Below are 21,934 nucleotides of genomic sequence, written 5' to 3' on the forward strand. Positions count from 1 at the left end.
CTTGATTTCTAAGCCGAGCTGGTCAGAGCTGGTCAACAAACCCCTCCGTCGCAACATGAGATACACCGGTACATGTCCTCAGCAGAACTCATTAATTATGCCCATTTGTAAAGGCTACCCAGTTTTCTGGTGTTAGAACCTTGAAGAGGGTTTACTTTCCCGAATCCCTAAGCGTCCAGGTCACGAAATGGTCCGACCCGCCCATTTACTGGGCAGACGGTTCGACGGGTAGATAGAGGCATTCCCGGTAGTAAGTTACTGACTGTACTGGACTTATACCTTACCTACGGTAGGTACAGTGCTGCAACAACATCCAAGTAAGCTATAGAAATCTATTCTTATTGGCTGCATAGATCCAGAAGATGCCCAATTCGAGGGCATCCCAGCTTATGCAGTGCAGTGCCCACCAGTCACGTGCAGCAACTGCCTCCCTGCCGGTTTACGGAACTGGGCATTCGGATATGACCAGTTTCTTGTAAGTCGGTCTTGTTCGAATCGAATATGCATGCAGTCGACTATCTCCAGAATCGACTCGAATCAAGAACTGATCCTGGTCGACCTCGGTCGATGTGAATCCCGATCCGAATCCCGACACCTGCAGCATGCCACAAAACCTTGAACCGACTGCAGTCTGCTGGTATCCAGTGCTAGTTAACTACTGGTAAGTTACCGGTACTAGGACTAGTAGTCATTTCTACGTCAACGATCTTCGATCTTCAACGTTGGGCAATTCTATGAGTAATTGCAAAGGACCAATGAATTTAAATTGATAAGTGATATAATCAAGTATATACGCAGCCAGAGAGTTTGAGGCAAACCCACGGCCAGATCGAACATAAGAACATAACAAAACTAGTATATACCCTCTGAGACCAAAAGAGTCAAGGTCGCTGGCAGAAATCGATGCACACACAAAGAAGGGAAAAGGCGGTCGACAAGACAACAGGCTCGTTTTAAACAAAAATGTAAATATTTCGTACCAAGGCCCCCGTGACAAATCAGATGCGAGCGTCCGTAGTCATTGGGGGTTGGGCTTGGGGGCCAAATTGTTGAATTCCTCTTATTTAAGAGAGTCGTACCCGCCTCAGACAGAGCTCACCAGGTGAAGCTCTCCTCGATGAAATCGACCTGCGTGCGATCCTGTCGATTGCGGCATACTCGTCGCACATCATCGCTCAGACCACCGTTGCCGCAGACGAGCACGCCCATCGCCCCGATCTGGTTCTCGACCTCCATGCCCACCAGGGTATCGATGTTGGGTCGGCCGGGGAACATCTGCACGGTCGCACTGGGACTTTGGATCTCCTTGGTGTTGCGCGGCCGGGTGATAAACAACATGATGCGGAGCACTTCCCGGCGACGATCCATGGACAGAATGCTAGTCATCCAGGGACGAATCCACTCGAGGTGCTCAGGAGATTGGATGATCCAAACCAAAGTCACACGACGCGCTGCCACGGTAGCCTCGGCATATCCCTGGACGAGATGGCGCACAAACGGCACCTGATGGGTGATACCAACACCACCGGCGAAGAGAAGCACTGTGCCGTAAGAGTCCATTGAGTGGATGCTGCCATACGGTCCTTCCGCTAGTGCCCGCAGCGACACCCGCCCACCAGGCGAGTTCTGCGCCCGCTGAAACAGTTTGTCGGTGAACCCGGTTCGCCGACGTACGAGCAAGGAAATGGTAGTCTTCTGCAGGCCCAACATATCCTGTCGGTTCATGGGGATTCCCTTCTCGTCCGACAGAGACTCGGCTTCTTCGCTCCATCCAACCGAAAACGGATGGCAAGTCCACCATCCCACAGCAGGGACGTACAGGTAGATGTGCTGACCGGGCTTGAAGGTCCAGGGTCGGGCCATCTTGATGGTGATCCGCATCGCATCGCCAGGCATGGTTTCGACAAGGGCCGTGGTAGACTCACGGCCACAGTTACGGTACACGAGAATCGCAAGCCGAGCAGCACGCTAGGATCATGTCAGCATTGAATGGTCGTCGATTTTGAGTGTTAGATGAACCTACCTCCAGAGCCCAAAAGATAATGCCGACCATCAGGTAGTACTGAGAAACCATACCATTGAGGTGGACCCAAAGGAAGGCGATCGCAAGCACAGCGAGCACAATGTGAAGGTGGAGGAACGTCTCGTAGAAGGCGTGTCGAATAGGCGAAGGCGAATGCAACAGGAGAGCTAGGAAAGCACATCCCGACTAGAGCCAAAGTCAGTGAGATTGCATGGCGCACATTGAACCAACTCAGGCACTCACAATCAGACCAACAAGAAGGAAGTTGCTTGCCCCAAGACTTGCTCCAACCTTGGCCCAGCCCGCTAGCAAAAAGCATTAGCATCACTTCGACAAAGCTGGCCGACCAACAGCTACTTACATGTCTGAGCCTTGGGGACCATCCAAGCCACGATATGAGCGATGGCTTCCAAGACCACGATGCGGCCGAGCCAGCGGTGAAGCAGATTGAAGGTGTCGAATGGAATCTGCAGCAGCGTAACCAAGGGGTTGTTTCGACCAGCCATGAGGATCAACGGGATCATATTCACAGTGGCCATTGTTCCGGTGCGGTTACGGATGATGCCTGCGGTAGTGCTCTCGGTGGTGCCATATGGCACGGTGACCACACAGAGGACGACATTCATGGCAACGATGCCAACCAGCAGAAACGAGTGAAGTCGACTCGGCAATGTACCCATGTTAACGGCCCGGGACAATTGGAATTCACGATTGTGTCGGGCTCGGAACAAGGGCGCATAGGTGATGTGCGTTTTGATCTTCGATAGCATCGAGTCCGGCGCCACGAAGTATAGTTGTCGCTCATTGTTGAAGCTGGCTAGTCGTCGCAGATGACTCGAGAGTCGATGCCACATCTTCCACACATACACCACAGCCGCCATGAGGCCCAGCACCAGCAAACTCAGCCGGGCGAGGTCATCATTGAGCATCTCATACATCGAAGTCTCGCCGCCACCACCACGCTTTTCTAGCTCTTCAGCAGAAACAAGTCCAACCAGGGACGTACACAGAACGAAGGATAGCATTGTGAAAAAAAAAGAAAAGAGATTACAAGGACGGGAGAAAAAAAAAAAGAGGGAACGTGAAAAGACAGTGAGCAAGGGCTCAGCAACAGGTCGCCCGTGGGCCAAAACGAGAGATATCTTCTATGAGAGACCGGCTCTGCGTAGAAGGGATTTCCACGAGGGAAGGAGGACAAATATGATGCCAAATGTATTCTGACCAGTCAGTCTGGACAGAACAACCAAGATCAGGTTGTTTGCAAGATCTTATGGTGGATAAATGGCACCGAGGAGGCAGTAAACAGGATCCCTCACAACCACCTGGATATGGAGATCACCAACAATGGCGTTGTCTTCGCTTTCTCCTCGTCTCGTCTTTGACTCGCTTTGTCACGCACAACAAACCCTCAGACCACGATGCACAGGAAACAAAGCCTTGCTTTCCTGAAAGGTGAGAGGAATGGACGGTCGCCGGGAACCCGAATATTTGATCCAAATTGTGAAGGTCGGCAGGCAACGAACGGAATGCTGAGCTTTCGGTGAGCCAGTCACTTAGTTCCTACAGCTTGAACAGGAATGAGAGAATTGAAGACCGATGGCTAGACCACAATCCAAAAAGCAAATGGAGACAAGATCCCCAGAGAAAGAGACAGGGAAAAGAGAAATAAAACAGACCCCGGAAAGAAGGGGGTGATAAGAAGCAAAAGTGGAGGCAAAGAAACGAAAGGACCACCTGGGATCAATATGAAGTGCAAAAGAAAAAGAACAGACAGTACACTGTCAAGGGAGAAGGGAAACAAAAGTAGGTTTTTCCCCAGCCGTGGGGAATGATTATACATAGATAGAACAAGCGAAAAAAAAAATCCCCTTCCTTCCTGCTTCATTTCTCTGTGTCTTGCCCTGTGCTCTGGTCTCTAAGCCCACTCGACTACTAGCAAACTGTCATCGGGCCTAGAGGGGGAGGGGGAAATTGAGTCAGTGCATTACAGGCTCATGGGATGCTGAGCCGGTGCTCCATCTTGAGCTGGAGCTTCCTGGGTTCAGATTATCATCATGTGGAGGGTGGAGACGAGAGTTGAGGGAGAGAGGGTCGCGGGGCCTTGGCTGGTTGGACTCCTGGCTGGCTGGCTGGCTGGCTGGATGGGCGGCCATTAGACTAGAGTCACTAGACAGCAGTATTCGCCTCCGAGCCCAGGAATTGGACATATCCATCCTACCGCGGTGCATCGTCGGCTCCAAAGGAAGGATTGGCGCCCGCCACAGCGGCTGATCCGGGTGACCGCGAGAATTCGAGAGGTCAATGGCTCGATGCTGAAACAATCAAGCGGAGGTCGGGTTGAGATCTTGCGGCTTGGCTGACGCCCTTGCGTCGGGCGAGCCAATGCAGGCGGAAGGACGAGAGACGCCGGCGGAGGTCAAGCGGGACAGAGTGGGTTTGCTTTCTTCATTTGTTTTGGTTTTGAAGTCGGCGGTGAGGTACGGAGTAAGGTACCGTCGCATGTAAGTAGTACAGACTCTAGTTACAGAGAGTACTAGTTGGAAGAAAAAAGGATTCGTGCAGATGCATAATGCAAGAGCCTGAAGAAAGTGCTGACGCCGGGCGGTTAAACACCACGCACGCGTTGTGGTGGTGGTGATGGTGGTGATGGTGGTGGGAATTGCTCCGGATTGGAGAGATGTTGTGTTTGGTCTTTCCTCACCCTCCACCATACAACTATCTTGCGGGATAATGATCAGGGATAAGTCTCCATCAAGTTGAAACACCCAGTCGTGGCCGTTGACAGAGTTGACAGAGTTGACAGAGTTGACAGAGTTGACAGAGTTGACAGAGTTGACAGACACCTGACAAGGTGCCAAGTTTGCCCGTCAGTTCTCCATCTCAAACACTTCTAACCTTTTCCAGTTGGCATCCCCCGGGGAGTCAACAAAAGGACGGAAAACTCCATCAACTCCATCACCCCCAAGAGTCCAAGAATAACTACGGAGCATTAACCATTAAAAATGTCTCTATTCTGTGTGTATCTGTTCGATTCGAAACCGGATCTCGAACCGCCGTCAATGATGCCATGCTTATGATAAATGAAACCCTTTCGGTGCCAAGTTGATTCCACAAACCCTTGATTTACTCTATCAACAAACAATCAAACACTCCCTCCAAACAAATCCTCAACAATCGAAAGCATTATCCCAATCGCCCCGGGTATCATCCAGAAAACTATAAACTAAAACCTGAACCGAGGAACTTCCTAATAAACTGCCCGCCATGCCCGATGATGCATGCGCACCCTGAAAAATCTGTGTAGAACAAACGGTACTAAAATACTCACACAAGAGGCTACGATTTAAGCCAGAAAGCTGAGCTCATCGTCACTGTCCTCGTCGAAATAGGACATCACCGCCGGCGGCGGCGGCGGTGGCGGTGGTAGTCGTGCGCGACGAGGTCGAGTCGTTCTTCTATTCGACTCGGTCGCAATGGCCGTAGGGGTAACAGCGGGGACGGGAGCAGAGATTGAGGCTCGAGCTAATCGTGCCGGTTTTCTGCAGACTAGCACGGCATCTGGTTGAGTCCTTGTCGTGTCAACTGCAGGTGCAAAGCTGTTGACGATAACCACTTCGATCCGGGGCAAGGGGTGGACTGTCCTACAATCACTCGTAACAGGGGTCAGATCCTTGCTGCCGATGGTCGATTCTCGCGTTCGAGATGATTGGATCATGCGGTTCTTGGCCTGGCAGAGGTCGCGGAGAGCCGTGCGAGTCCGGGCGGCTACAGGTGCAGATTCTGATTCGCCTGGCCGTTTCGGCTCGTGGCGCGTAGCGCCAGAGCTTCCTCTCGTCATCTTCAGTGAGGCCGATCGAAGTCGTTTGGGCGACCGCACCTCCAAGTCCTGCTGAGCACGCTCCCTCTTGCCGGTCAACGATGGTGCAGATGATGTCACGCTGGAAGCCATCGTCTCGGACGGAGCTGGACTGGCCGAAGCGCTACTGCTCATTGAGCAGTCAAGATTCGACGCAAGTTTCGGCCGGGCGGCCAGGGGTTTGGAGGCAGGTGTGTTCGCGACCCATTCTCCAATACTATCCTCCCATCGATAAGTATCGCCGGGCTGGTCGGCAAATGCTTCACTCGTTGCAGTAGGCCGTGTCGCAGCCCTCTGCTCCTGCTGTGATGAGATAGCTTCACCTTGCATCTCTAATGCCCATACGTGGTCATCCTCGTCCAGAGTTATCTCCGCCAGTAACATCGCGGTTTCGGCTGCAACTTTATCCAGCAGAAGAGACACCCCGGCCAAAGACGTCAGCCGAGCGAGTCGTGTGACCGTGTCTTTGATCTCCCGAGGAGTGCAAGTCGGCTCGGATTTACGCGCATGCCCACAGCAATGGAAAACTTGTTGAACAAACTCGGCTAGCTCCTTGATCGTATCCTGCTGGCCAGCCAATGATAGACAAAATGTATTCATGTGTTGTTCTGACATTGCATCAGAGTACACAATCAGATCGTACGGGACGTCTTGGTTGGCCTGTAGTATAAAATCGCCCAACAGGACATATCCGCGACGGAGGGATTGTAGTCCCAGTGTTTGGATCTCCTCAGGTGTCGAGACAATTCCAATGGCCCTTTGAACGTTAAATGCAAAGCGCGTAACCATTTGTCGGATTTTGAGCCCGCTTGTCCTTTCATCAGGCCCAGATGCTTGCGTGCGTGTAATGCACATGCCGCATAGCGCGGTCACAAGACTAGCGATGAGATTGCTCAAAGCGTCCTGGATAGGAACGGGGCATGGAGCCCGGCTTTCAAGCAATGAACTCGCATTCGTTGTGGACGCACGTGTGTCCTTCGGTCTGACAGAGCGCTGCGCAGGTGGGCCTTCCCAACGAGCTGAAATCGCACCTGTGTTCGAGTAAATGCCAGCAGACGCGAGGACGATGGCCTCAACAGCTTTGGTCGCAGCCGCGGAATCCCCGTCTCCGGCAGATACCGATAGGATCGCACCATCAACGCACTTCTTCCATAGGCTGGTGACCATCCATTCAGGAGGAAAAACCCCTCGCGTGAGAAGCTTCGCCAATTCATCGTAGAAGAAGGATCGCCGCGAAGGGACGCGCGAGTAATAAACACGCAGCACCCAAATAGGGTCTTCGCGATAGTCACTAGCCTTGGATGGTTCAAAAGCCGAAGGATACTCGCAGGTGGCCACATCAAGCAAGCAACGAGATAACAAAGATTCAAAAGCATCGAATTCATCATTTTCCAAGCACACTTTGAGCAAGCGACAGGCGGCCAATCTCGGAATCCATCCTCTCCGGATCATGTCCGAGATCAAATGGATGCCTCGGGCGCGCGCTGCCTCGCGCAGCGGCTGCCACCCGCTGTCGTTGGACGCATAGAAGGCCTCAAGCTCAGTGAAGTAAGCATCGCACATATCAACCTCCCCGTCTTCCTCAATCTCATCTTGTAATATCTGCTCCTCTGCGATAAACTCCGGAAGACGGCGCAGTGCCATCGACATCAGCGACCGCGGTCCGCGTGTCATGTGTGCATGTTGTGGTATAACTGTCGAGGTTTCGCGGGTGTTATTCAAAAACTTAAGAAGTACTTGATCTAAATAGCGCGCGATGTCCACAAATCCCGGGTTCCCACAGATATCGAGTACCTCTTTCCAGGAACCTTGATAGGCGGGGAAACTGCTATTGTTGGAGCGAGTGCCTTTGCGATTGTCGCTAGCCTCCCCATCGCCAGTGGCCGATACGACGGTCCGGAAAAGCTGTTTCCTGATGGACGAGGAGGCGTCCAAGGACCCGTGGGATCTTCCGGTAATCAAGGGAGTCGCAATCTCAATCGCGCCAGGCAACGTCCGCTGCGCTTCCGGGCTCTGAATTGTCACTCGAGTCCGTCGTCGCGCGCCGTTCCTCTGCCCCCGAGTCGAGTAATTGTGTCGAATCCGGCGGCTCGGGGGTCGTCCGGGAATCCAGGCGGGATCATCAGGCTCTTCGTCCGGGAAGGTACAGCCTTGGTCGGTCGCGGGTTGACTGCTTCGGTTCGACGGAACACTTTTGCGCTCTGTGCTGCCGTTGCCAGCATTGACCTTTGTTTTCGCATCCGCGACACTAGCACGGATCTCGTGGTGCTTTTCTAATCGGTGGTAGACGGATGTCAAAGGGCGCAACATGCGGTTTGCCCACCTCGCGGTCGGTCGGATGTCCTCCATGTTGCGCCAGTCGGCTCGCGGTCTGCGCTTCGAAGTCTCGGTCAGTCTCAATCCAAATATCGCAGAACATATGAGGGGAATCTCGTTACCGGACTTGATGGGTTCAATGGTGTTCATAGATAGTCCATCTTTTAGCGGGCTCGCGACCGGGATCTTGTAAGCGACTAGGCTGCTTGCTAATTCAAGTTATGAGATGTAACAGGAAGACTCCCAAATCCAAAACAAAATACTTTGTAAGAAGATACAAGGATTTCCAATGCAGAATAAGATTAGAGGGCCGGAGTGCAGAAAAGCCCAAGAGGTATGCAGCTCTGAAAGAGGGACAAAGAAGGTTGGTTGTTGTGACCGCAGAACGTAAACATTGGCACAATCGGCAAAGGCGGTCAAGCGCCCTCGTCTTAGTCAGGGCGGTGACGTCCATGATCATTCAACTACGGAAGAGTTGTTTATCGACTGGCCCAACTATCAGGATTGCCATTCGGTGGAAAAGAAATGTTAAGTATTGAATTGTGTACAAGAATAGGCGAACTCAGAGTAATGTGTTAAAATTCATTACAGACACATTTGGAAGGTCGCTGGTCATATATAGTACATGGAAACATACCCAGATAGCATGCAAATCACCCGACTTTGCTATGCTCTGCCCGCGGAAAAGAATGAGAAATAACGAAGAGTATAAATATAATCAACATAGAGCCATGATCACCAATTGGTGCGAAAGAGTAGAGAGAGAGTTACAGAAATACAAACGTGCCGCTCATCCAACATATTGACCCTTGACAAGGATATATGGGGTCAAAATACAACATTCATGTTAAGACATTTGTAAGCCAAGGAAAAAAAAACCAGAGCAGCTTTTCGTTTTACCCAATAACCTCATCAGAAGAAGGAAAAAGGAGAGAAGGAAGATCGAGTCTAAGCCGAAGATTTCTTCGAGCCGCGGAGCTTGGGGTTGCTGGCGGCGGCACGCTTCTTCTGCTTGGCCTTCGAGGAGCCCTGGTCGCCGCCCTCAATGAACTTGAGCAGCTCATCGACGCTTCGAGCATCCAAGGTGCCATTCTTGGCTCCAGCAGCCTCGGGGGCAGACTGACCAACCTGAGGCTGAACCTTGGTGCCGAGAGTGCGGGGGGTCATGTTGATACGGCGCAGACGGCGAGCCTGGATGTCCTTGGCATGCTTGGCGATGGAAACAGCGTTCTGAGTGAGCTGCTCGAGCCAGGTCTCAGCCTCCTTGGTGTTGCGGTCATTAGGACCCAACTGGGCAAGGAAAATGTTGTACGCATCGCGCATCTTGGCAACCGCACCCTTCGAGTCCTGGTCGAGGGCCAGGGCCTGGGCGAGCTGGAACAGGATTGTGGCGGTGTTGATGGACTGCTTGCCGAAGAGCGACTCGCACACAACCAGAGAAGCCTCGAACCACTTCCGGGAGTCGGAGTACTGCTTCAAGTGCTGCAGCATGACAGCGGCATTGTTCATGGTGGTGATCGAATCAGGGTGGTTAGCACCATAGATGATCTTCCACAAGTCCATAGCATGCTTGATGTAGGCCAAGGCAGTCTTGGTGTTGCCAGAGGCATGCTCGAACAAGCTGAGGTTGAGGTAGCTCAGGATAGTATCGGCGGAGTCAACACCCAGAGTACGCTCAGTGACGATGACGGCCTTGCGAGCCAACTCGACGGCCGCTTCCTTCTCATCGGTCTGGTAGTAGAGCATAGAGAGCTGGTGGTAGAGCTTGGCAACCTCGGGGTGGAGGATGCCGTAGATCTGCTCATGAAGCGACAGGGATTCAAGAATGAGCTCCTGGCCCAATTGCTTCTGGTTCTGCATGAGAGAGATACGGCCGGCTTCGAGAGCCTCCTCAGCGAGCGAGCTGCGGGGAGAGGCGTCCTTCACAAGGGGCACAATGTTAAGGATATCATCGGCGGAGATGGTGAGGGCCGGCTTCTCCTCCACAGGAGCACGGGCAGGGGAGCTAGAGTCGCCACCCTTCTTCTTGTTCTTCTTCTTGCCGTTACCCTCTTCCTGAGCGGAACCGTTGGCACCGTTGGTAGCAGGCACCTTGGCAGGGATTTGAGACTTGTCGAAGACGAACTCGCGAGCACCAAGCTGAAGACCAAGCTTGATAGAGATGTCACGGAGAAGCTGCAGGTGGCGCAGAGAGTTGAACCACTCGGCCTCCAGAGTGAAGCGGTACCGGATGGTGACCTGCTTCTCAATCTCAGCGCGGAGAGTAGCCGGAGTGACCTTCTCGAAAGAGAAGTCACCGTCGGGGTAGATCGAGCGCATGGCAGCGTCAATCTCAGCGCGAGGGCTAGCGTTGACGTTAGCGCCCAAGAGGCAGTTCAACAAGTGGGCAACGCAAGAGGGAACGAAAGGAGCCGGGACATTGCGGAGGTACTGGTTGGCAATGTGCTTGAAGCCACGAGCAATCATCTCCTGGACGAGGAGGGTGGTCAGAGCGTCAAGACGAGCTCCCTTCTCCTTGGACAGCTGGGCCAGCTTGCCGAGGTAGCGGATGTTGATACCGCGCTTGTGCAGCAATTGGCTGAGAGACTGTCCGTCCATGGGGAAACCGACGTCTCCGTCATGCAGATCTTGAACAAGCTCGGGCATGACCTTGGAGCGCAGGTAGTCGCAGGTCTCGCGGACTTCCTTCTCATCCTGCGCCCACTGTTCCTTCTCCTCCTCGGTCTGAGGAACCTGGCCGCTGAACACATCAGGGTTCAGAGCAAGGGAGAATCCTGAGATATCAACGCGCTCCTGATCATTAGACTCCTCAGTCTTCTCCTCGGGCTTCTCCTCGGGCTTCTCCTCAGAGCCTTCCTGCTCCTTGGACTCGGAGGTCTCCTCAGTCTTCTCCTTAGAGGCTTCCTCCTCGGCCTTGGCCTGGCGGCGGCGCTCAACTTCAGCCTTGACGTATTGGCTCATTTTGTGTCTCCAGTACGACTCAACGAGTTCCAAGCGCAGCACGGACATGCGGTGGGGATAGGCGTCGCTACCCTCCTCCTCCTGCCAAGTAACATCCATGGGAGTCACGCGGTACAGGTCAAGCACGTACTTGCGACCATCAGTGCCCAAGAGACCCTTCGTCTCGACACTGCCCTCCAGTTCGTGACGCTGATTCTCCTTGTCCCAGACAGCGTGCTTCTTAACACGAAGAGCCTTGGACATCTTCTCGAAGACAGGGACGAAGTCGGGGTGGGTGGCCACGACATCCTTGCCCTCAACACCACCGTAGTCGATCTGGTGCTCACCGGGCTCCCGCTGCTTGAAAATACCGGGAACAATACTCTGACCAACGATACGCTTGCCGAGGTAGTCAACGACAACAGTTCCGGGGGTGAACAGGCCGTTGATGTCAAGCTGGTTAACAGCCTTGATACCCAGGACATCCTTGCCGACAGCAACGCGGGCAGCCTCATCACCACCCTCGGAGGCGAATGTACCAACACCGTCGGCACCAAAGGAGTAGAAGATGTTGTTGTACACGAAAATTTGGGCGTCACGGTCCTCGGTGGGGTTCAAGGGGGCAACCTCGCCGCGGGCGACAAGAACAGCACCGCGAGCAGCAGCCTCGTTGTAGTCGGCGAACAGCTTGGATGTCAAGCGCTCACGGAAAACACGGTCCTGGACAGTATCCCGAGGAAGCTCCCGGGTAGTCTGGAACTCCTCGTTCCAGTCTCTGAGAGTCTCTGCGTTGTCGACGCCAGAGATGAGGTAGTTCTCTTGGGAGCGAGTGATATCCGACTGGTGTGCGTTGGCGTTCGAGGTGGGAGAAGGCACCAACCACGGGTTGTTGGGGATGGCGTTCTGGAACGGGAAGGTAGTCAGGAGATCCTTCTTGTTGTTAGACTCCTGGAGCGCTTCGAAAGAGGAGCCGAACGAAGGCGACAGGTGGGCGATCAAGGAGAGCAGCGAGTGAGCCTTGCCGCACTTGGGGATGGTCTTGGGAGAGGGGTCGAACTTCATGTTCGAGCACTTGTTCACGTAGAAGCCAGAGACGTGGGACGTGATCTGGAACTGCTCGCCCTCGTTGGTGGTAACCTGAAGGTAGAGCAAGTGACCCTTTTGACGCAGGTGGTAGGGGGGAGGGTTCCAAGCAGAAAGAGAGATGGCCTTCACAGTCTTGGGAAGAGGAGTCTCGTCACGAGGAAGGATGGTCTTCAAAGATGGAGAGCTAGCAATCTCGTACTTGGAAAGGGAGTGGTCCTTGTCGGAGGCAGGCTCCTCGGCGTCGGCCGCAATGGCATCGTGCAGAGACAAACCCGCACTGAGACCATGGAGGTTATCGACACGGTCACCAGCGGCACCGACCAATTCCCTCATGCGGACAACGTGCATGCGGGCCTCCTTCTCGTTGTAGGGGTCCTCCACAAGGACGATCTCGGAATCAGCCTTGAGGTCTGGTACCTCCGACAGTTCAACGAAGTCGTTGATGCGCTGGCCGTTAAACTCGAGGTGAAAGCAGGTGTACTGGAAGGTGCTGGGAAGTTCGACAATGGATTGACGAACGTCTTGGACTTGTTCTTGACTCGAGACCTAACGAAGGATCTGGGTTAGAACGACGGAATTTGGTGCTGGTCGTATAATTTTCCTGTAGACAAGATACCCACCATGACCTGGATCTTGTAGGGCTCACGAGGCAATTTCACGGAGATCTGGAAAAGACCTGGAAACGTAAGAGCCGTGCAGGTCAGTAATCAATGTAGTTTGAGCTGTTCTTCAAGGCTACATACCACCGCTGATTTCCTCCTCCTGGCCCTCAACAGGGGAGTCGCCATTGAGGAGCTGTTCGGGAGACTCTGCATGGACGATTGATTAGTTGGCCGAAGGCAAAACATACTGCGAGAATGTCGGAGAGAGCAAACCTTTCGAGTGCTCCAATTCGCCATTGGTCTGGGCCATTTTAGCGGACTAATTGATGAATTGACCGGACCGTAATGAGGGGAAGGGTGACTGGAGTATTGAAGAAGCGTAGCGACCTGGCGACGACTTGATGACTCGAACCCGAAGAAGAATCGGGTAGCGGTGGAGAAAATAGAATGGAAACGGAACGGGAGGGAGACTGGATAAGAAAAATAAGAGAATATGATACAAGGTATAGGAGGGGAGCAATTGAAGTAAGTGCAAACCGGACCCCAGAACCCAAACCAACTAAGGGAAGCGCAAAATGGGGGGGGGGGAAGAGAGGGAAAAAAAAAAAAGGTAAAGTATAGGAATAGGATGGAATGAAGCTGGAGAAGCGCACACGGGGAAACCGGCCAGAAGAGAAAATTTCGCGGATGCGGAAAACCTTCGGAACTGCTCGGGGCGGTGGGAAAGACGGCAGATTCAACACCATTTCCAAGTTCTCCACATCCATTGCCTGCCATGGTTTCTCATCCCAATGGGGCAATCGATATCTGCGCTGTCTTTTAAATTATGCTTGTACGTGTAACTGCATCCAGGTCATCAAGTGAATTGTCACCATTTGCGAAGATTGACTCGATGGTGCTTGCTGTAGTTATGTACAGTGTCCCGCAAACATAGTTCCCACACATACACCTACAGACACTTCCTCTCTCTGTCTGTCTTTCGCACAGCCTTACGACCTGGCAATCACTCTTCATGCTACTGCCATAAAAAAGCAACCATAGCCCTAATCCAAATCTTAGCTTTAAACTATTTAATCTCCGATCAGCTGCGACAAATGCGAGACCACCGATTACGCACCACTATCAACATCGAGCTCCGTGTCGGCGGGACCACCGGTAAAGCGGGAGGGAAATATATTTCGGCACAACAGCCGAGTATCGATCAATCTGATAATATCCTAAGCACATCTGCGGAGTAAGTTACATTTTGCACTGATACTGGATAGCCGATCGTTGAGACAGACACCGGTGTAAAATAGGTAAACCTGGCAGGTGCCGTGCTACGGAAGAATCGTTCCTGACAGGGTCACGTGCCTTTTTTGATTGTTCATCCTACTTAGGCTCAGGATTCAAGCAATCGATTCAAGAACACTTGGCATCTAGTAGTCATTAATTCCATCTCAACCTCCAACAAACTACGGAGTACATATTAGACATTGAGCCGCTAGGTACTAAACGGTCAGCCACAGCATGGTCAATGCCAAGGCCACTATCAGAATTTACAGTGCATAAGTTTCGACGATCGGAGGCGCAGCAGACGAACCAGAGATGCGCAAGCCAGTAAACGAATGATTGGTTCTGCACCCCATAGATACACCTCATCTTCCTGTTGCTGGCTGAACCTTCCCGACACTCTTTTTTTCCCTTACATTTTCCCACCTCAACTTTCTTCCTTCTTTTGGACCTGCTCACCGTTGACGCTCCTTAGTCCCTGGTCCGTGCATGGGCAGAATCTGTTCTTCCGGCCCAATTTCCTCCCTGCTAATTGCACTTGGCATTCGTTGCATGTAGTATATCAGATCCCGTCACTCGTCCTTTGTCATACATTAATCTATCTGCGCCGACGTCCCGGACCATTCGTTCTTATCACCTCAAAGCACAGGATCTATCGCCCTGTTCCTGGCTTCCATTAAGTCGTTCTTTTCTTTTTTTCATGACCCCTTCGTCTTCGAGAATTTCTGCTACACACCTCCACGATATCCGACTGGTGGAGGATGATGTTGTATCGACATGCTTCCCGGTCCCTGAGTTCTCTCGCCCGGGCTGGCCTGCCACGACCTCCTCGGAATCATCGAATCACCACCCCTTATGTCGTACGAAATTTCACGCAGGGGCCTGTATTGGCGGGGCCCGACTCGTTAGAGCAAAGCCCATCTGAAGAGCCAAAGAGTCGGGAGAAGAAGAAAGAGAAGGAGGCGGATGAGGAGCCCACGGTGAGGTCGACTTTGCTGAAGATGATGGAGACGGCGGCCACGACATTCGCCTCTCTTGCAATTCTAGGGTAAGATTCGCTTCCTCACGACATGGAAGCACTCGTGGTTCGCTGATTATGGCACTAGTCTAGCCGGATATGCGTATCATCGGTACTACAAGTATCTGATCCTGGAAAAAATGGAGAATGCTTTCAATCCTGGCGACCCTGCGCTTGAGATTGCTGGGATCGAGGAAGGCAAACACCGCTTCAACCATGAAGAGCATTGGGTAGTCCGTGACGAGCAAGCCCGCATCGACAGGATTGTCTCCGGCCTCGGAGTAGGACGTTATTACCTGTTAGTCGGGGAGAAAGGGACGGGAAAGACGTCCATGATCCTCGAAGCGATGCGTAAGATCAACGGCGAGGGTTGCGCAATGTTCGAGGCGCATGGCGATCTGGAGATCTTCCGGATCCGTCTGGGTAAAGCACTGGACTATGAATTCCATGAAGAGTAAGCGAGTACATATGAAGGCTATTGGCCTGGCTACTGTGATGGCTTGACTGACACATAGTGCGCATCTTGCAGCTACATTGGAAGTTTATTCAGCATCAAGGGCCCCCGGGACACAACCGCTCTCCTGGATATTGAGCGCGCATTCAACAAGCTAGAAAAGGTCGCTTTGACTAGACGGCGCACGAAGAAGAGTCCCTTGATTTTGATTGTCAATAGCGCGCACCTGGTTCGCGACGATCATGATGGCCAAGATCTTCTCGAGGTCATTCAGCAACGAGCCGAGCAGTGGGCCGCAAGTGGCCTTGTCACGACGAGTAAGTTTGATTCAATATGTAACTTGTGGATGTATCACTAATAGTTGACAACAAAAGTCCTGAATAGCGATGACTACTGGGTGTACGAACGCCTCAAGCGCTATGCGACGCGCATGGAAGTCATCCCTGTTAAAGATTTACCCAAGGAGCCGGCCATGGAGGCTCTGAAGAGATACCGTAAGCAGTATTTCGGTGAAGAGCTATCGCCTGAAGATCTGGAGAAGGTGTACGATGCCGTTGGAGGGCGGCTGTCCTTCTTGAATCGAGTGGCTAAGGCCCCTGATTACAAGAAATTGTGTCAGGATATTTGCACGGCTGAGAAGACATGGTTTCTTAACAAGTGCTGGATTTTGGGTCCCGAGATGGATGATGATGTGATGGACCAGCAAAAATATGCGGTATGGTTCTCCAAAGGTCAGGGCGGACAAAATTTGACTGACAACGGTGATAGTCCGCCGCGATGGTGCTGGCCAAGGCACTTGTGGAAGAGGAAAAGAAGATGAAGCATTCCTATCACCCGGAGCTAGGCCACATCCTCCCAGAGATCCCCCTCCACGAAGCCCGGCAGATCATGACGAGGGCGGATTTCGTCCAGAGCTATGATCATGAAAACATCTTCACTATCGACTCTCGAGCCATGGTTCGAGCCGACTCGGTTCCGATGCAGAACGCGTTCCGTGAAATCTGCAACTGGCCAGGATTCGATGAGCACTTGGAGGGCACACTGACGCGTATTGGAGACATCGAAAGTCTCGGACGTACGCGCGAATTGACGATTAAAGACCTATGGAATCAGGGCAAATACCAGCTGGTTATGCGGGATAGCAAGGGTCGTGAGCAAGGCGCGGCGGAGTTTTCCGTGGTAGAGAGCGAGCCAGAGAAAGAGGACGACTGAGGACGATGCTGGGGGATGTGAGTAGCCTGCGACGCGACATGCATTGCAGGCTTTGCGAGGCAATAGCCAGACCTGACTGAATAAGTGTGGACTTGTTCTTTTGGTGACCATTGGGCATCATGCATACAGCCGAATTGTACAGTTATTGAATGTATAGGAATAAACAAAGATGCATGCCATAATGATGAGGTATAGTGGAACGAATGCCTTGCTGCCTCAGCCCGCGAACCAGGGTCCTTGTTTGCATCATGGACGAATGACATCATCCACTGCTGACCTCACCGCCCGCGAGGGCCAAACATTCCCAGCCTCATCATTAATCTTTCTTTCTTTATCTCGTGTCTCGTGTTGTCCTTTCTCCTCCTCATTCTTTCATTCCCCTCCATCACCCCTCCCACACCCCCCAAACTGACCAGCCTTGACTACAAGAATACCCTCGTCGCACCACCATTCTACCACCACTAACAGCACCACCACACATCTGTGAAAAAACACAACGATCAGATTCGAACCATGTCCCCGCGCAAGAAAGAAGTGCTGTCCTCTGTGACAATAACCCAAGAGCCCAGCGCCAGTGCGCAGCCCCACCACAAGACGCAGTTGGAGCGAATTCCACCCCCAGCGCGATTCCTTCTGGCCGTTGTCAGCAGCCTAGCTCTGAGCTCTGGCCTATTTACGCTCATGCCGATCGTGACCCGGGGCGAGCTCGGCAATGTGAGCAAGCATCTTGAGACCTGGTGGGAAGTGGGAGGGTTGATGGCGTGGAAGGCCGTTGAGGTCGGGCTGGCCTGGATTCTGGGATACGACAGTATGTATGCCTCTTCTCACAGCATCCCCCTCCGATGAAACTGACCTCTTCGCGCAGGCCATGACGTCTGCTCCTTCACCTTCCTCACCCATCTTCCGACCTACTCCCTCCTCTCCACCTTCTACGGCGTGCGACCGACCACCATCCTGGCCTCGTATGCGATCACCATCCTCTCGACGGTCCTCCCCTTCACCCTCCTCCGCCGCCCCAACTCTTTCCATGATCTCGCCCACGCGAGCCCGGAGACCGTCTCCAACCGCCTCATCCTGCAAGACCGCGCCACAACCGCCTACACGACCATGGTCGCGACCGCGATCTTCACCGTGGCCCTCTACCTCAGCTACGCCACCCCGTGGCTGCCCACCAACCTGGTCCTCCACTTTGAGGGCATCCCCGACATTTCCGCCGTGCACGCCGGACCCGCCGGCCTCCCGGCTCTCTTCCTGACTCTCCTCCCCGCCGGCTTTGCGGCGCGCGACTTCCTCTTCGCCAGCTCGACCGGCGCGTCTGCTGCCAGCGACAAGAAGACCGAGAGGACCGAGAAGACCACGAAACCCTCCACCTTCACCCAGGACGGCGAGTACCTCGCGTGCGCCGTCTACCGCAAGACCTGGGGCACCCTCTCCCCCAAGACTCAAGTGCTGGTCTCGCGCACCGTTGTTCTGGCGGGTATGTTGCTCGCCAACACGGTCATTCAGGTCGCAGGCACGGTGAACCGCGTGAGCGTGGAGGGCGCCTCGGTCTGGGGGCTGGTGTGGGCCGCTGCTGCGCTGGTGAACGGATTGATGTTCGGATGGATTGAGTCGGTGGACGGCGTATGATCTCGTAGGGAATATCTCGCTTCACCCATCTACTTCTTATGACTCCATGGAACACGGTCTCTTCTGCCGAAGCAAATGAATTTCGGTATCGCATCACGTTCGCTACCAAGGGAAAACTTCTCACCGAAGCAGAGTGTCAATACTTTCTTCTTGCGATTCTCTTTGTGTCTTTCAGTATCACCTTCAAAGCAAGCAATGTATGTCAGCGGGCGGAGCAACGGTGCAATTAAGCAAACCCCCTCCCCAGCACCTCCCCACCAAATTGAACGGGGCGTTCTGGGAAGTTGGCGAAAAGGACTGAATGGCTGTTTTCCGGGAGATTGTGCTTCTCTTATGACCTTACCCTTTCGATTTTGTTTCTTTTTACTTCTCGTCTTTCCCGACTTTTTTTTTTCGTTATTGTGTGTCAATATCCCTGAAAATATCACGTCCATCTTCAAAACTTAAATGTCTGGCAGCTCAGGCTTGAGATCGGGCAAAACTCTCCCCTGACCCGTAAACTGCACCCTGAAAAACCAAGCAATCTCCGACTTGGTAGCTCGAACCTGCGAAGCCTAAGTTCTAAGCTTCCCGTTGAAACCACAAAGCACCGTACCAAGTCCTGGTACCTACAGCCTCAGCCCAAGACCCACAATTCAGCAAGAGCATAGTACAGCAAGCAGTCAAGCCCTGCAATCCCACCCCCCTCCTCCTCCCAAAAAAGCAGAAAAAACAAACTCGACGTACCGCCATGAAAAGCAAGGTACTGTACCAACCAACCAACCAATCAAGACAACCAGGGGGTGGGGGAAACGGTCGATCAAGTCTACCTACCTTCCGAGAGCCAGCCCAATTTTTGGGTCCGTGTCGCGGAAACCTTGAAACCGAAGATGAAACGCCAACCCAATTTTATCGGATCGGAACTCTGGGTTGCGGAGAAGGTTTCCCCCGGGGTCCCGGGGTTCTCTTGAATGTTTCATCTGAAACGGATGTGATTGATCCTTTTTTTTTTCTCGGTGGTTGAGAGGGTTTGAGGATAGGATGAGGATGTGGTGGTATTTTGTCTACCTGTCTATGTGATTATCGTGATGTGATGAGAAGATAGGAAGATAGAAGTGGGGGTGGGGTATAGAGTCTATGTTCGGGACAGGATAAGTCAATTACAGAGAAAGGGGGAAGAGGGTGGTGAGAATGAAAAAGAAAGTACAAGGCCCAAAGAAATACTCGGATATGGAATTCGCGCATGCAATGAAAATGCAAAAACAGAAGCGAATCGTTCCGGGATTCATCGTCTCTCCATGTCGAATGAGTTGATCTCTCGATGGAACGGCTTCACGGCCCCCTTGGGCAGCAGCCACCCGGGGTGGAAGACGTTGAACACGGCGACGGCGAGGACCATCATGACGCCGTCGAGGACGATGAAGTACACCTCGTGGGTGATGAGGTAGCCGGACCAGCCCTGCGACAGCTCGATCGTGCGGTAGATGCTCCGGACGTAGATGACGACGACCGACAGAATCATGGCGCCCAGCAGGGGCACCACGGAGCCGGTCATGGTCTGCAGGAGGCGGAGGCGCAGGGTGCGGCGCACGAAGTCGGCCGCCAGCAGGACGAAGACGGTGATCGAGGCCAGCTGGAAGACGATACCGGCCACCATGGTGTGCGTGCCGGGCTCGGTGTTGCCGTCCGCGCTGTTGTAGGCGATCGACGCCAGCCCGCCGCCGATGGCCTGCACGACCAACGACACAATGTCGCAGGTGACGAAGATCCAGAGGTAGAGCTTGGGGCTCAGCATCGAGGTTTCCGGGCCCATCAGCGCGATGAACCGGCCCAGAAGGACGTAGATTCCCGCGGTGAAGAAGGTTGGGGCTGAAACGAGGTGGTGGATTAGGGCCAATGTTTGGTGTATGAGCCTTTCCGGGAGATTATGCGACTTACCGATGATCAGGGTGGAAATCTGCATCAGGAACGCAGTCGAGTTATACGGACACTCTGCAGACCATGTACGACCGGCCCAACCGATGAGTTCAACTGGAAAGAAGCTTGTCAGTTCGCGCGCAGGCAGACCAGATGTGAAAAGATCAGGATGGGGACGTACCAGCACACCCGAGGACGAATACCGTACACCACCATGTCCTCTTCCATACCATCTGCACCAGATGCGCAAGCATGGAGACCCCAAAGAGCACGCAGAATACGATGCCTGCGGCCAGTGATGGCTGGTAGCCATATGATGTGCCATACCCCTCCACGTAAGCATGGCAGCCCTCCCTCAACGACTGGCGGAACTCGGCCTGAGCCGCAAGCGTGCTGTTGCTCATCTTGAACTAGATCCTAGTCGACAGCCACAATAATCACAGAGACGTTCGGACGTTTATCAAGACTCGTAGATAGATGGCGTGAACAGTTCTTAGACCTCAAAACACACAGAGGCAGGGAAAAAAGGAGAAGATACAAAAAGCCGCAGAGAAAATAGCACCGGGGCCGTGCTATATAAGACCAAGCGAGGGAACGGGATTACTCCACAGGGTGAACGGAATTGCTCCACCTGTGAATGCAGAGATGAGAAAGAAAAACGAGTGGCCGAGCCACAGGCAAGACTCTCAGGGTCAGATCCGATTGTATGGAGCCAGGGTAAGGGTAAGGTACGTTGTGTACTGTCCAACGCGCCGCGCGATCCTTCCAAAACCTTGGTTTCCAAGCCCACCCACGTTTGATCCTATTCGTATCACATCATGTCTGCCTGGGGGAGGGAATCCCCTGTACTCTGTTTTATGGGCCACCCATCATAGCCAGCCTTGTCGAGAAAGACGGTGAAAATCTGTGCTACCTGAGAATCTAATTGATTGTTTCACACCCCCGGGGTGATGGTCCCTGGCCGGTTCCATTAGTAATTCAGGACCATCAAGGAAACCAAACCGCTCATTCGCCGAATGTCCACGGTATTTTGGGCGAGACCCAAAAAAGAGAGCTGACGGGGGAATTGGCTGGTTCCATAGTTGCGCGGCGAAGATATGGACTCGCAAGGTACACCGAATCGGGTTTAGACTGTCACATATAACGCCTAACGATTGCCGAAGCTCCCGAGAGAGCCACGGCCGGGACATTTGTTAGGCGAATCACCACCGCCGAATGCCGTGCATAAAGTGTCCGCTTGTCTCATGGGATAGAAGCAGTGACCTGTCGTTGCTGCAGCTGCAGCTGCAGTTGGCCAAGGCCACAATGCGTGAGGGCTCGTTTCAGCGCCCAGATCCTTTCAGCTTCGTCAGTCGGGAAAACCACTCTCAATCTAACCCGGCTGACGTAGGAGGAGAAGTTGACAGGGAAGCGGAGATCGGGAAGATCCAACCCCGATGTCAACGTCGCGACTCGTGTAAACAACAAAACCTAAGTCTCCATGCAGGGCGTGATACGTACGCCCTTGATGATGCTATACTTTCAATGGGAATCCAGACAAATATGGCAGCCTGATCATTTCTGAGCCCCGTGTTCCATGTGGCAGTGAGTTGAGAGACGGAGATAACGTTTGAGGACTCCGTGAGCCGCT

The 21,934-nt window shown here is 53.1% G+C and overlaps 5 protein-coding genes across 5 annotated transcripts; 1 reads left to right on the forward strand and 4 right to left on the reverse strand.

Moving 5' to 3' along the window:
* Positions 1–1,095: 1,095 nt before the first annotated feature.
* Positions 1,096–3,048, reverse strand: BO95DRAFT_357514 (ferric reductase family protein; the record flags this gene model as incomplete). Its single annotated transcript, XM_025582356.1, has 4 exons — positions 1,096–1,968; positions 2,024–2,209; positions 2,267–2,328; positions 2,385–3,048. 4 exons carry the CDS (start codon positions 3,046–3,048, stop codon positions 1,096–1,098), a joined length of 1,785 nt encoding a protein of 594 aa, XP_025444565.1.
* Positions 3,049–5,090: 2,042 nt separating this feature from the next.
* BO95DRAFT_409015 (uncharacterized protein) lies at positions 5,091–8,532 on the reverse strand. Its single transcript, XM_025584126.1, has 2 exons — positions 8,318–8,532; positions 5,091–8,255 (listed from the first exon to the last, which is right to left on the reverse strand). The coding sequence occupies exon 2, from the start codon at positions 8,226–8,228 to the stop codon at positions 5,367–5,369; it is 2,862 nt and encodes a 953-aa protein (XP_025444566.1). The 5' UTR covers positions 8,229–8,255; positions 8,318–8,532; the 3' UTR covers positions 5,091–5,366.
* Positions 8,533–8,761: 229 nt separating this feature from the next.
* On the reverse strand, positions 8,762–13,419 carry BO95DRAFT_440734 (translation initiation factor 3 subunit CLU1). Its single transcript, XM_025586024.1, has 4 exons — positions 13,097–13,419; positions 12,965–13,030; positions 12,842–12,897; positions 8,762–12,767 (listed from the first exon to the last, which is right to left on the reverse strand). The coding sequence occupies exons 1-4, from the start codon at positions 13,131–13,133 to the stop codon at positions 9,144–9,146; spliced, it is 3,783 nt and encodes a 1,260-aa protein (XP_025444567.1). The 5' UTR covers positions 13,134–13,419; the 3' UTR covers positions 8,762–9,143.
* Positions 13,420–15,099: 1,680 nt separating this feature from the next.
* BO95DRAFT_451361 (ATP-binding protein) lies at positions 15,100–18,408 on the forward strand (the record flags this gene model as incomplete). The annotated part of the gene is made up of 7 exons (XM_025588073.1): positions 15,100–15,143; positions 15,202–15,567; positions 15,643–15,884; positions 15,942–16,282; positions 16,336–16,746; positions 17,284–17,587; positions 17,645–18,408. The coding sequence occupies 7 exons, from the start codon at positions 15,100–15,102 to the stop codon at positions 18,406–18,408; spliced, it is 2,472 nt and encodes an 823-aa protein (XP_025444568.1).
* Positions 18,409–19,541: 1,133 nt separating this feature from the next.
* Positions 19,542–20,940, reverse strand: BO95DRAFT_66470 (RTA1 domain-containing protein). The gene is made up of 2 exons (XM_025592123.1): positions 20,486–20,940; positions 19,542–20,418 (listed from the first exon to the last, which is right to left on the reverse strand). Exons 1-2 carry the CDS (start codon positions 20,706–20,708, stop codon positions 19,673–19,675), a joined length of 969 nt encoding a protein of 322 aa, XP_025444569.1. The 5' UTR covers positions 20,709–20,940; the 3' UTR covers positions 19,542–19,672.
* Between the last annotated feature and the right edge of the window lie 994 nt (positions 20,941–21,934).

The sequence above is a fragment of the Aspergillus brunneoviolaceus genome (assembly GCF_003184695.1).
Source record: "Aspergillus brunneoviolaceus CBS 621.78 unplaced genomic scaffold BO95scaffold_17, whole genome shotgun sequence".
Taxonomy (NCBI): domain Eukaryota; kingdom Fungi; phylum Ascomycota; class Eurotiomycetes; order Eurotiales; family Aspergillaceae; genus Aspergillus; species Aspergillus brunneoviolaceus.

Coding starts and splice junctions, on each gene's coding strand:
- BO95DRAFT_409015 (XM_025584126.1), bottom strand. CDS start 8,228: ATGGAGGACATCCGACCGACCGCGAGGTGGGCAAACCGCATGTTGCGC.
- BO95DRAFT_440734 (XM_025586024.1), bottom strand. CDS start 13,133: ATGGCCCAGACCAATGGCGAATTGGAGCACTCGAAAG. Junction 12,898..12,964: donor GGAGGAGGAAATCAGCGGTG/GTATGTAGCCTT, acceptor TTACGTTTCCAG/GTCTTTTCCAGATCTCCGTG. Junction 12,768..12,841: donor CCTACAAGATCCAGGTCATG/GTGGGTATCTTG, acceptor ATCCTTCGTTAG/GTCTCGAGTCAAGAACAAGT.
- BO95DRAFT_66470 (XM_025592123.1), bottom strand. CDS start 20,708: ATGAGCAACAGCACGCTTGCGGCTCAGGCCGAGTTCCGCCAGTCGTTG. Junction 20,419..20,485: donor ATTCGTCCTCGGGTGTGCTG/GTACGTCCCCAT, acceptor GCTTCTTTCCAG/TTGAACTCATCGGTTGGGCC.